This window comes from Schistocerca cancellata, chromosome 2 (assembly GCF_023864275.1).
Source record: "Schistocerca cancellata isolate TAMUIC-IGC-003103 chromosome 2, iqSchCanc2.1, whole genome shotgun sequence".
Lineage (NCBI taxonomy): Eukaryota > Metazoa > Arthropoda > Insecta > Orthoptera > Acrididae > Schistocerca > Schistocerca cancellata.
In genome coordinates, this window is record NC_064627.1 from 700,819,495 (window position 1) to 700,834,166 (window position 14,672).

Genomic DNA, 14,672 nt, shown 5'->3' on the forward strand with positions numbered 1-14,672 from the left:
AGCTGAATAATCACTCCTTCTGACAAATCTCCCCCCACTCGTCCCCCTCCTTCCCCACACCTCTCGGAAATCCCGACATACCCCCCCCCCCCCACACACACACATACATTTTTATATCAAATTGACTAATTAATTAAATTGATCAATTAAATATCCCCATTCCCTTTTGGGGAATTCCCCAACCCTCCTCCCTATCTGGACATCGACAGCAAAAGGTTCAGTCTGTGCTGAGCTGCTGGAGGGGAAGTAGTTTATTTTCTATATTTTGGGTGCTACCCTGTTGGAAAATGGCGGGAGAAGCTCAGTCCCTCCCGTCGCATCCCCTCCTCTCCCCTCCCCACCCCCCACCTTAAAAGAAGACAAGAAACGCTCCGTCTGTGCTGAGCTGTTGGACTGGAAGGTACAAGTACTACCTTGTCCAGTAACTACATGTCCTCATTATGTAATTACACTGCTACAGATTGGATATGCTGTCTTGCTGGAAAATTCTCGTCTGTGCTCACCTTGATGTGCAGTGGTCGACTGCAATGGGACATAACCCCATCACCAGGGGATGTCCCACACTCCCATCCCTTATGCCCTCCCTCCCCCATCCCTTCCAGAAAGAATTGATGGGAAATATCAATTTCGCATGTAAATCTATATCCTCCTTATGAATGGACATAATTTTCCACATAAAACCTTCCAACCTCTTACAGCTACCGGTGCACTGAAATCGCAATTTTCCACATCAAATCTATACCTTCCCCACCCCTTCTGATTGGGCATAGTTCCACACACATCGTTTTCTTTGCACATGCTGGAACACTCACCACAGTTACTTTACACTCCAACACGCACACATTTCACACAAGTAGTGCAATTATCGTATATATGTGTGTAGTATCCGCAAAAATTATGGTATGTCCACCCTCACATTGGCAGGTGTCTCGATTGTCCTTAGTTATAAGAAATTATTCAACATTTAGGTCTTCCACACTACTTCGTTTCATCGGTGCTCAGATCTCATCGTTGGCATGGTTGTCTGTTGACCGGGAAGCCATCTTCCGCGCAGAACACGATCTAACGGACATTTGGTTGACAGTTTGAATGATTATATCGTGAATTAGACACAGGACGGGGAAATAACGGTTTGTTACGTTAATTTTGGACACTATTGTATTTGTCGAGGAATAAAGTGCGTACTTACAATTAAAAAGCCCTCGCATATTTTATGTTACGTACATTCTTGCACGATAGTCGGTGTATGCCAGAGTGGGAAGAACTGGCACAATTAATGAAGGAAGTGTAACGTGGAAGGTATCAGCTAATTTCTGCGAAAACATCATCTCAGCACCCCGGACGTCTCATGCCCACGAGATGTCTCGGTTTCGTCACTGCTTCGAAATGATTTAACGTACAGATCTTCCAGCCAATCAGAATCGAGAACAGACTGTAGATTTCTCTTGGGATCTCGTATATAAATGGATTCGTTTCACCATGAGTGCAACGTCATCATACATTGACGTGAGAGGCAGTGGTTACTGATATACATATTTCCATTCACACTCTATCCATCGTATCGTTGGAATGATCTTCAGTTCAGTGGGTGCGTATATTGGAGTCCGGTAAAGCTAATAATTCGGTCTACGATACCGTTGTTAATGACAGATGAGAAAATTTCAGAGATACGAACTGTATAACAATAATTTTTATCGTATTTTTCATCAGTTTTATGTATTTCCCACCAATTTTGCAATTTTACCATGTTTTTGCGTCCTCTCAACTTGTTTTACCCAGTACTCGAATTCTAAACCATTGCTCTCAAAAACGTCTTACGTCAACCGTCTCATCGAGTCGATATCGTGACGCTATCAGCCAATAACACTGCAGCATTGGTTTCAGTTCCTTTATCATTGCTGAACCACCACCTCCATTACTTTGCGCATGCTGTATGCACGTGGACATGTAAACGCTGTCACACTGCTCACATCAGGTGATACAAATTCTGATTTGTAACGTGGGAAATAGCCAGCACCAGAGAGCAGGTGCAGGAACTACGTTCCTTAGCCTAAACACTTTATAAATTCGATAAAATGTTGATTGGCAATCTCCCCCTGTGTTGATGGGAGACACAAAGTATTCTCGCATTCACAGGATAAAGTCTGATACTGAAAGATCTCACCAACACCTTTGATGATTACCACCACAACAGACGAATCATTCCCATAGCAGCACTCCGTCCTTTGTTTCGAAACGAGCTGCCCATATCAGCTAAGGATCCTGAACAAAACTCTAGATGGTCTGTCTCTATGCATATCATAACTCTTCCTCTCTCTTCAACCAAACCTCCCTGCACCAGTATCTCTGATTTAATTTGGAACTGACGAGAAGTAGGAGAGTTCTATACCTGCCGCATTTGACGTCTCGTGAAGGAACAGAACGAGCTGAGTTCCACGTAATCAATGCACTTTCATATTTTGTTTTCGGAAAGATGTGACCCAGACTCGCACAACAGACAGCCGCTAATGATATAGACCGGTATTATTCTCATTCCAATACCGTAACTGCTGTTCTGCAAAGACCGTTACGTACCAATCTTACTCACATCTTCCATCCAATTACACACAATCTCTGTAAATACGTGCATACTGAGGAAGTTATCACTACTCATTGGTGTATACCAGATACGAGCCTCATACATTTGAGGATGTTATGGTGATATAACAGGCGATTAAGGAGAAGAAGAGGAAACATATGGTCTATGCATGATTGAGTTCCATATGGAAGGAGTTTGCAACATTTTACGTAAATCACTTGTGCTATCAATTCTGTATTATTGTTGCAATGCATATATTCCATACCAATAAGACACTGGAAAGAGAGAAATGATTGTAGAAGACAAATACACACTCCCAAGGCTACACGGTTCTGCACTTAAACATCACATAATGTTAAAGCAGGGTGGTTTCCGATTTATTAGTCAAGTGGAATGAAATGCTGTTAATAGTCCAATGCAGGAAACATATTTCCAACACCTGACACACTTTCACCTTTCAGGTTTGTGGTTTTTATTGCAGTGGCTAGTATAACCCGACTGAAAGGAGGGGGTGATAGATTCATTTTGAAAACACCTCCACAATATACCAATGCAAGGGTTCACCTGGATCTGCTATAGCGTACAAGCAGGGCAGGTGATGTGGCTGTAACACCATGTACATACAGAACATCCTCTCATAGGCCCCCCTAAGCAGATCCTCACTATCGACTGCGCTGTTTATTATAACCCACAGACAATATCGGTGACGTCTTTCCAACCCTTTCGTCTGCGGGAGTGCTGTTGATTATCACATAGTACCAGACACGTGTACTTTAGAACACTTGTTTGTGAATCTTAGCGGGATGCACCACCTTCCGGAAGTGCTGACTGAAAATACCAGCAGTCTCGTCCCGAATCTGATGCACTAGAAGACCTAAATGATAATAATTTCCTAGAATTGAGGACAATGAAGATACCTAGCCAGTGTGATTGTGATACCATAATTTTTCCTACTCTATATCCACATAAACAATAATCGCACTACTTGTCTGAAATGTGTATGTGTTGGAGTGTAACGTTACTGTGGTCGGTGTTCCGACGTGTGAAAAGAAAATAGAGCGGATGGGATTACGTTCGGTTCTAAGCGGAATATAAATCTGACGTGGAAAACTGCGATATCAAAGCATCGATAGCTGTAAGGGGTATAAGAGATTTTACAAGGAAAATAATGTCCAGTCTTGAGGAGGATCTAGATCTACATGTGAAATATTTCCAGAGCCACAGTCGTAACAGTCGTAAGGGGGGGGGGGGGGGGGGGAGAGATATTTCCAGTACTTAGCTCACTGTCGAAGTCACCAGATTGGTGCAGCAGTCGTAATTTTTAATTGTAATTAAACTTATAAAAATGTGGACTGCTTGGCGGGGGTAGCTGGTAGCCAGAACGTATGGACATTTCTGGCTTAACGCCCAGCCACCGCTGAGGCACACTTATCACGTTGGGTACGAGGGTGCAGTTGGCCTAAATGTGTCACCCTCTGGGTGGGTGAATAGTATATGTTGGACAGACTACGCAATCGCGTGTGTTGCGAGTATTCCCCGATTTTCACGTAAAAAAATGAGGATATTCAATATGGCGAGTCTCTGCACTGGACAATCAGTCGCATCCCTCCCCTCCCCCACGTAAATTTATCTATTGACGGCTAGACAGAGAAGGCGGCACTCTCTCCTACTTCTGAGCATCTGGAATGGTCAGTGTGTTAATGCTAGGAGATGAGCGCGCAGCTGCCAATATGGCCAACATGCGATGGTGGACTACTGAAGTTTCAAAATGGTTCAAATGGCTCTGAGCACTATGGGACTCAACATCTTAGGTCATAAGTCCCCTAGACCTTAGAACTACTTAAACCTAACTAACCTAAGGACATCACACACACCCATGCCCGAGGCAGGATTCGAACCTGCGACCGTAGCAGTCCCGCGGTTCCGGACTGCAGCGCCAGAACCGCTAGACCACCGCGGCCGGCTACTGAAGTTTCCTCAATCTCCAACATTAATGTGACAGCTACTATGGAATGTATCATGATTTAAGTGCATGTGTTCACAAATTGCCCTATCCATGCAGTGATGGCTGCTGTGTGTGACGTCCAGTCCTTCTCAGTACATCCCAGTGGACTCTGTCTTGCAGCGGAATGGTGAAGTAGTATTTGTTTAAATAAAGGTAATTTGTTGTTGTTACACGCAGTAGACCATTTTCTCTTCTTATTCTTCCTGATATTGCTTGGGAACTCTATAGTGCTTTAAAACGCAATTAGCGCACTTGTGTGTGGTCGGAAATTACACAGCGGTATGGATTCCTGCCGATATTTGAAATTACAGTTATCATTTTATACAGCATTGCTTCCAGTCATGACGTCAAATTTCCTATTGATCAATTTATTGTTTCCGACAGTGGTATTGCGAGCACACTCCAGTCAAACCCCTGTGCTGTCACTTGCAAATTTTTTGAGGACATAGCGCAGCTTAACTGAAACTTGAAATTCTCACTATCATTTTCAGCTACCTCCAATGTAACGGATTTACCACCATACTACGTAACTGTGACAGCATCCACTAAGAAGATGAAACGAAAATAAAGAAGAGGAAAGCGTAGGGTTGGGTGATGATTTTGGTTTGTGAGGCGCAAAACTGCGCTGTCATCAGCGCCTGTACAAAGTATCAATTTTTTACACACTCCATTTTTTTTACACAGTCAAATCTATCCAGTGTCACGAATGATGATGATAATGATAAAATGATGAGGACAACACGAACACCCAGCCCCTGGGCAGAGAAAATCCCCAACCCGGCCGGGAACTCGGGACCCTGTGATCCAAAGACAGCAACGGTAGCCACTAGACCACGAGCTGCGGACGAGTAGGGTTGGGAAACCAGGCAGTTGTGGGGTGGAAACCCAGATAGCCCCGGATTTTTCCGACAAATTTGTCAGTCCTAAGAATGATTGAGCAAATGGAGAGCTGTGGATTTACCAGGTACCCACTACTTCCTTCAAAACAAAAGAGGGGCCAGTTGGGTTTCCAGTGGCATGCGACAGGTGCTCGCTGGGCAGGAAGTAGCCACTTGAGAGAGAGAGAGAGAGAGAGAGAGAGAGAGATAGAGAGAGAGAGAGCAAGAGCAAGCATATGTTGCGACAGGAATTTCCCAGGTATCAATATCAAAGAGTTGCCTTGCCACCATCTGATGCTCTGTCTGACAGGAAGCAGCCAGAGCGGCGAGGGGGTGAGGATTGTGAACTAACTCAGTCAGTACCTGTAAAGAAGGATGAGCACATAGAGCAGCTGCTTCCAATGACCTGGTGTGTAAGCTGTGTGTTTGGAAGCAAAACAGGAATCGAGTCTGGTATCAAATATCAAATGAAGCCGACATCCGTTATCACGCTTTCGTCCTTCGAAAGGGGGCTGGTGCCGCAGTCCTGCGCTCTGGACTCAAAGGGCTGCCAGTGACCTGTTGCGTGTGGTGCAGTGCGGCGCACGTGAAGACGTGAAAAGAGCGTTTTTCACCAGATAGATTTACTGCGGTTTGTAACTGTGTGATTACGTGTAGTGAGTGTTTTATGTTGATGGCGATTTCATGATGGTACTCCTAGCATGACTGGGAGAAATCAGACTATTCAAGTACTTAATTACTTCTTTTCGAGGTATTTTACAAGACCTGCATCTTGCAAAATTAAATAAACGGCAGAGAATGATGTGTTTTTCTTGCCAATAAAGAGATCCAACACCTGAAAACTGGTATTCAAACCGAATTTTATAAATAAACAACATATTACTAAGCCTTCTGCAATGTAGCTGAAGTTCTGGGATCCTTCCAGACCACCAGCTCAGCACAGACTGAGCGATTTTTCCAGCCAGTTTTTACTGAGTGGGGTGAGGAGGGGTGGTACGAGAAGTGAGGAAGATGGACGTCCTCTGGTGGTGGCATTGTGCACTATCTGAGTCGAAGTGCTTGTCAAGGTAATCACACACACGAAAATTTTCGAACAAGACAACACCTCCAAGCTGCAACAGTGTAATTACATAATTGGGACATGTAGTTCTTGCGCAACATAATCCTTGCATAGTCCTACAGCTCAGCACAGACTGCGCATTTCTCATCATTTTCCAGATGGGGAGGGGAGAAAAGGGAGGAGAGGGACTGAGCTCTTCCCGCCACGTTTTTGCCACCAATTTCCAGATGGAGGAGAGGATGGGGGAATTGGGGGATGAAGGAGGAGGGCTGGGCGTAATTAATTGATCAATTTAATTAGTTAGTTAATTAATTTGATATCAAAAGTGTGCTTGTATCGATGAGAGAGAGAGGGGGGAGGGGTGTTGGGGATTTCCCAGATGAGTGGGATCAATATGAAAGAGCAGGAACTTATTGATAAGAGGGGTGTGATTGATGAACGAAAGAGAGATGACCCACTGGGAACAAAAGGGGAACAGGATTATATGGATGAAAGTCATGGTGAGGTAAGAGGAGAACCTGGCGTGGAAAAAGAAGGAACTAAATGTTGCGGCGTAGCAAGACAGCCACGCCACTCGGAAGTAGCCGAAAGGCACGCGTTAAGCTCACGCAGATGGGCGTGAGGTCTGAAACAGGATACGTAATGAATGCTATAAAGAAAAGTACGTAGCTTCTGGAATACTTAACTTTAATCCATCATTTGTATACAGCATTCTTGATGATACAAGTGAGACTCTCCAGAAATGGTTAATGGCGCCTTGCTAGGTCGTAGCCATGGACTTAGCTGAAGGCTATTCTAACTGTCTCTCGGCAAATGAGAGAAAGGCTTCGTCAGTGTAGTCGCTAGCAAAGTCGTCGTACAACTGGGGACGAGTCCTAGTACGTCTCTCTAGACCTGCCGTGTGGTGGCGCTCGGTCTGCAATTACTGACAGTGGCGACACGCGGGTCCGACATGTACTAACGGACCGCGGCCGATTTAAAGCTACCACCTAGCAAGTGTGGTGTCTGGCGGTGACACCACACTAAACAACGAAGACCGGGAGAGAAAGACAGGGACGAGCTACATTTGAAGGAATCAGAATATACCAGCTAACCAAGAAAGATACACGTATGGACAGACACGTTATTCAAGCAGTTATTAGAAGCAATGAAAGCAAACCGACAGCTTTTAGAATCTTTGAAAAATTACCAAATATCTGAGAACAGAAACAGATTCATTGACAAAAAACTGAGAATGTTTGAAATCAAAAATTAAAGTCAACTCGGAATCTCTGAGAGTAAAAGTGAGAACAGCCAACAGGTCCCTGAGATCAGAGATGATGAAAATGATTTTTTGAGGGAGTACGTAAGTGAAATGGATTTAGGTTCAATAATGATGTCAGACCCCCTTAAAGGATAATAAAGGTGGAGTGGAAAGTGAGACGAACTTATGTAATAAAAGGTGTAGTAATAAGGTGAAGGAGAAAGTTGTAGGGAAAAGCTAGGGAGAAAAAGGAAAAAAGTTAGAAATAGTGAAAGTTAGAAGAAAATTAACCCTAAGACGGAGGCTTTCGATGCAGGAATCAATTCTTCAGTACTGGAAATACAAACAAACAAAGGAGATATGGTAAAGTCAGAAAACGAATGTCCAAGGAAGTATTAGTACAAATGAGAGTGAATACGAGGGAAAGGCAAAGAGACCAAAAGGCAAATGACACAGACAGCGATTACGACACTGAGGATGAGTCAGATGAGTTAGAATGAGATAAGAATTCTAGTGATGACGATGGGAAAGGAGTCTAGTAATGGTGAGGGCACAGATAAGAAGGGACCACCGTTGGTTCAAATTAGGAAGATAAGATAAGCGTGTTTTACGAAAGGAAGGATGTAATAGAAAATACCAAAGGTTTCAACAGCGAGAGGGGACGGAAGAGTCTTAGAGACTGTTATCATCACTGGAAATGTGCTTAATTACATGTTGTAGAGGAAAGAAGAAAGAAGCCATCGGATAAACGGTTGATAGTGTCGTCGGCAGGTGATGACTCACCTTGTAAGCATAAGGAATAAAAGGTCAGGGAGTTCACAACGTAAGTGAACACGTGTGTGGTGCCACATCTCCCAAAGCCGTTTGTAGTTTTGTATCATTTTTCCTTTTTCAGGCTGCAATCTTTTAATTCTATTATCGTTCTCTAAGTATGTTAGTAGTCTTTTACTGCAGAAACTGTCTCCAAAACTGACATGAAGGTGACCAGAAGGGGAATAATTGTATTAATGAAAATAGACAGGGATTAAAAAGGAGACGACAGGCACCAAGGTAGTGGTTTGGCTAAAAGAGAGAAAGTCAGAAAGAGAGTAAGGTGTGATTGAAAATACTAGAAGTGGTTAAGCAAAAAATCGACAATTTATAATGAAAAAATAAAAAAGAACCTTATTAGTGAAAGAGCCCCTTAAAGTATAATAAAGGTGAAGTAGAATGTGAGAGGTGCTTTAAGTAATAAAAGGTGTAGTAATAAGATGAAGAATAAAGCTATAGAGGAAAACTAGGGAGACAAAGGACAGAAGTTAGAAATAGTGAAAGTGTGTAGAATTAAAAGAAGCAAAAAAGGTGAATTAAATGTAGAAGAGAAGTGGGAAATTACGATAGAATCCATGTGGCTATCGAGAGATAATCGAAAGAAGGACTTGAGTTGTACAGGTAAAATTAAAGGCAAAGGAATACTAGAGGTTTCGTAGGGAAAAGTAAAAAAGAATCACAAAGAATAGCTTTCAGAATGGTGGTGCAATGAGAATAATAAAATGAGTAACCAGAAAGGTTTATGGAGACTAACCACTGAGTAGATAACCATTAACAAACATCGTTGAATATAGACAGTTAAGCGAATGCTAGAAGAGTTGTACCAAATGCAGAGTGAGCTAATCTCAGAAGCCAACCCATATTATACTTTGGCATCGAGAAATTACGGAACGAACGAATATCTTAAGTAGAAGTCCGAAAATACTTACTTAATACAACCATTCCGCAGGGAAGAATAGCAAATAATGGCTAATCCAAAGTGCAGGAGTGGGGCATGGCCAGTTTAATCTGATGCCAGCATTTAGAGGTATGACCGAAAGAATAGCGGAATGTTAACATTTTGTCGGTAAAATTCTGTTACAGTCTTATGACTGAAATTATTTTACGACGACTAGGCTGTTAATCGGCGACTGGCTTTGTGTACAAATGCTATGATGAATAAAGAGCCCATTTCGACGTTGTACAGTCAGTGTAACGGGCTACATTCTTTAGACTAAAGAGATCATTACTAGATTAAATGCTAAATGCAACATCAAAATCTGAATTTCTATTCTTTTTTTTTTCCTTTCTTCAAACTTAGACTTTATCTGTTCACACTAAATTCAGTGCAGGGTTCATCTTTTAAAAATCATTTCAGGTTTAACAAGACATTTTCAGAGTAAGTTAGTGTAGAAGATAAACAGTATAAGTTCGAAAACAATAACCTAGCGATAGGGTCAAAGTAGCAGTCTGACATGGTAAATAACTGAGTAAAACAATGAGGTGTATATCACTGTGGAGTAAGAATGGACAGATGGAGAGATTAGGGCGTGTATCCCGTCGTGATAGATAAATAAGATAAAATGGACTATTGCAGAGCTTACAATGATAGGAGCTAGAGACTAAGGCGCAATTTTTTTAAGTTGCTGACTTTCATGTATAGTTTCATCTAGAATACTTTCCTCAGTGAAAACAAATGTTCATAATCGAGACACACATTATATTAATGTATTCTAATATAATCGGCTAAAGTATAATATATGGTTGTGCGAAGTGTGCACAATCAGTTGAGGTACCTGGCGAGGTTGACCCTGGCCCTCTGTCCGCCGCTGAGGGTGATGCCCTTCTCGCCCACCAGCGTCTGGTCGCCGTAGGGCAGCAGCTCAAAGTCCCTGGACAGGGCGCACGCCTCCACCACCCGCTGGTACTTCTTATGATCATACGGCTGTCCGAACAGGATGTTCTGCCGCACGGTGCCCACGAATACCCACGGCTCCTGGCTCGCGTACGACACCTTCCCACCAATCCTCAGGCTTCCAGACGACGGAGAGAGTTCGTTTATCAGTAGGTATAACAGGGAGCTCTGCGGAAGTGATATGAAACAAAATATGCAGTGACTATATTATTTCGGATTTCAGGGCCGCTGAAAGAATTGCTATCCCCTGAAAGTGTTATGGATTCTTGAGTCGACATGTTTAAAATTTTACCCATTATTTCCGAAATAACTGAAATCTAAGTACAAATGATTCCACCTTTAATCACTAATTATTTTAAACTATGGATTATGTTCAGATATTGTTTCTACAGCATCAATATACACCTTTTCATATGATATATTATCTATTGTATAGCAGTCTAAATTACTGGCCTTTCGTGGCCAGAAGTCAGGTAAGGGGGATACGAGAACAATTTTAATTTATTCAAGATGGTGGACCCTCCCGCCCCCCTCCCCCACCCTGCACCTGGTGTAGATGTGTCACTAGATGACATCATGGATTCCCCCCACCCTGCCCCTTCCAATTTTCCAACCTATCCGTTCGCCTCTTTGTCGAGATGTCAACATGTAACACTGCCTGTAGCTACAGTCGCAGGTTCGAATCCCGCCTCAGACATGGATGTGTGTGATGTCCTTAGGTTAGTTAGGTTTAAGTAGTTCTAAGTCTAGGGGACCGATGACCTCAGATGTTAAGTCTCATAGTGTTTAGAGCCATTTGAACCATTTTATATCACCGCCATGGAATCTTCAGCATCTTCAAACTGCATCAGCATCATGATTGGCAGGGGAAATATCTGAGGCAGTACTTGCAAGAATTGCTATGTCAGTATGTATTTTCATAGCAAGTGTTTGTGTGTTTGCTACTCCGAGTCTTGAGATTTCGATGAACATTTACGTTATTGCATTCCTCTGAGTCTTCAGATCCATAAAACAATTTTATAGGCAAGAGTTCATAAAATCACTGTGTTTAGGTTTCAAAGTATGTTTTCGTTGTTTATAGCATGAGTTTATCAATTCAGTAGTATTCTTTCTGTAGAAAATCGTTTCCTTCTTGTTACAGCACACATTCAGGAAATATTGGCAGACCGCGAGTGGCAGCTGGAGGCTGAGAAAATGCAAACTGACAAGCCTGTACAGGCTCCGGAGCAGCCTCCTGAAATAAAAAATTTTCGTAGTTTTCTAATTTGTGTACATGTGTAATCTTTTAAATCGATATGTTCTTATCGTTGTAGGTGATTTGGAGGAAGCTGAGGGTAGTGTTAGACCAAACCCTGATAAACCTATCACAGACGTCGAGTTAGTGTATATTCTTTTTTTGTATTTCTTTCATAGTGCCATAATTTGTTTTTTAAATCTATATGTTGTTACTTTTGTAGGCGATATTGGAGAGCTGGACTGATGGCTCTATGCTGGCCCAGACAAGGAAATACCACAACAAGAGCGAGAGCTGCATTAAGTCCAGTCATCAATGCCCTAATGTCTGGATGAGCTCCCCGATGCCATCAGGGATGTGATGGCATCATAGAGGCAAGCTGACATCATGACTGCTTCAGGTAATTTATGGACCTGTCTTTATTTTTTATAGCACATATAATCAGTGTTCTGTCTTTATTTGAGGCAGCAGTAGGGGAGTTTATAACATGTGTACTTACTTTTCGTTATTCTTTCTCTACTGTCTGTGAGCTGACAGCATTCAGTGTGCAATCCACTCTTCCATCCTGGTAGTACGCTGCGGCATGGTTGTCAGCGCAGTTAAAGACGGCATCACCAGAACGCTGTCCTGCGCAGCACATCTCGCCCACCAGAACGAGGCTTGTGGCTTCACAAGCCACAGCCACCTCAGCTGCAAGTGTGCCCACCACTGTCGGTCCCGCCATCACCGCTGCGTAGCACTGCTCTGGCTGCCATGGGCTTCCACCCCTCGAGTTATGCTCCACCAGGCAATTAGGACACCACTACTATAAACAAAGGGCGGGGTATCGACCCCACCGCCACTGTGTCACCAGCTCCTTCGCTCCAAAAAATGGCTAGCAGATGTCTACCTCTCTAGCTAAACTTTGCCCAGTGATTAGGACACCACTGCCAACTGGGCCAGAGCCAGGAGTTGCTTACACACCTCATCCCCTCACACAGTAGCCATCTCCACAGTGTGGATGCTCACGCTGGCCAGATGCAGCTTGGGTGGCCTCGTAGGTACGTGCCCCACGTTCTACATACATTGCTCGACCCCACAGCCAGTGATCCTGGTACTAGCAGCAGTTCCCTCTCCTGCCATATTATAGATGGTCATGAAGTTAGTAACGTAATGCTACAGCTAAACTACAAGATGATTGAGGATCTGTTTGTGGAGAACTTCTCGTTATCTCCAGCGGAGGGCCACAGAGACCACATCGGTTTTCTGAAAGTGTGCCGTCCTGTTCTGGAAACAGAGCCCCCCAAAATCATTAATGATCCACAGTACCCCATCATTAACTGTAGCACTGTGCTGTGAACTGGACTCAAGCATTGTAGAGTCGAGCATTGTGTACATCTGCGGATAAAAAAGTATTGTGAATATTTTCAGTCACTGTTATCCATCGAAAAACTTGTGAACATCTACAGCCAGAGTGCTTCTGTGCTCCGAAAATTGTAAATGCACAACCAGTGCTACTGTTGAGTGGACTGTGGTTTTTTTGTGTCATAATTATTATCAGTAGTAATAGTGTGTAAGCGGAAAAGGTATCTCTGAATTGAAAAATATTATGTGAAAAATAATCAGATTGTATCTGAAGAGCCAAATTGTATCAGTGTCCCGAAAAACAGAATCAGATTTTATCTATATATCTGTGAGAAATGAATAAATTCCTACTGCATTGTATATATAAAGGATGCGCAAGGCGTCCATATGACATTAGTTTTGAACATGAGTGCCATTAATGAGGTGAAGTTTAAGGTGGAGAATAACACAAATATATGTTTTAGTTACTTAGGATTTTGCCTACTGTGCTGCACATACTGGGTTATGGGAGCAGATGGCATATGACCATCTCCAGTTTCAGATACATTCAGCAGACATGTCTAAAACTGTATCACCTGTGCTTAGGGAGAACCACAGATGCAGTATGTGATCAAAGCTGTATGCTATATAACTATCAAAGTTTGAGTAGGGTGAAATCAGTAAAATGAGTACACAGAATGTATTTATTTACTTCTAATCCAACTGAAAACTAATTTTACATTTTCGTAAGGAGACACAACATTATTTTGTCACATCTTTTTGAGCTTATGAAGGGCACAGTATCCATAATACTCCAGGTCGTTAATATCTGCATACTTGAAGATGTGATACATTCACTTGATCTTCTCCTTTCATATGACGTAGATAATGGTATCTGTGTAGTCAGACAACCGAAACGATACCATATCTTTATAGGGTATGCTATTTCACATCCTTGAGAGGCCTCTGTGATGCAATTCTCGCTAACAATGTCTCTATTACGCCAGCATATTATGTGAATTCTACAAATGCGGTATCTTTAAATACGAACCGTCTGCATACATTATCACAGAAACTGTGAATGTCTGCAGTGATATTCACACTTTGAGATGCCACTAATTTAAGCACACATGGTTCTATCAACTGCAAATGGTGCAGTGCACTGTCCTGTACCAGTATCCGTCTTACACATTTTGCCTTGGCTTCATTAGCTAATATTCGAAGTACAGCATGACGTTCTGGGAGATCTTTATTTTCTGCATACGCAATGTTGTTTTCCAAACACACCTAGGAGTCCATTATCACAAACATTGATTCCTATCTTTTTTGTTGTGCTATGTTTGATTCTGTTATATAGTGCAATTATTTGTGGGAGGATATTTGTCCATTTGCATGAACAACGAAGATTAAAGTGCATCCACATTTGATCTTTCAGTTTTATGTTCAGATGTTTCACAATACTCGGCTTCAGACGGGTGAATGTTGAGCAGTGTTGTATTCCACAGTGCCCCATCACATTCTTGAAATATCTATTGTAAAACTCTCCATCATAAGCTGTTTGAACATTGTCTGGAAACCGATTCATCCTCATCTGCAGCAATCGCCAAACAGTTGTGCAACTTCTCCCTCCATTTTTGTTTTCATAGG

General features: G+C 42.6%; 1 protein-coding gene across 1 annotated transcript in view; it reads right to left on the reverse strand.

Annotated features, from left to right (window-relative positions):
• Window positions 1–14,672, reverse strand: part of LOC126157785 (ATP-binding cassette sub-family C member 4-like) — a 241,759-nt gene that overhangs the window by 127,074 nt on the left and 100,013 nt on the right. Inside the window, exon 7 of the mRNA XM_049916399.1 lies at window positions 10,350–10,636. Coding sequence (XP_049772356.1) covers window positions 10,350–10,636 — 287 coding nt within the window. The remainder of the gene's footprint in view (window positions 1–10,349; window positions 10,637–14,672) is intronic.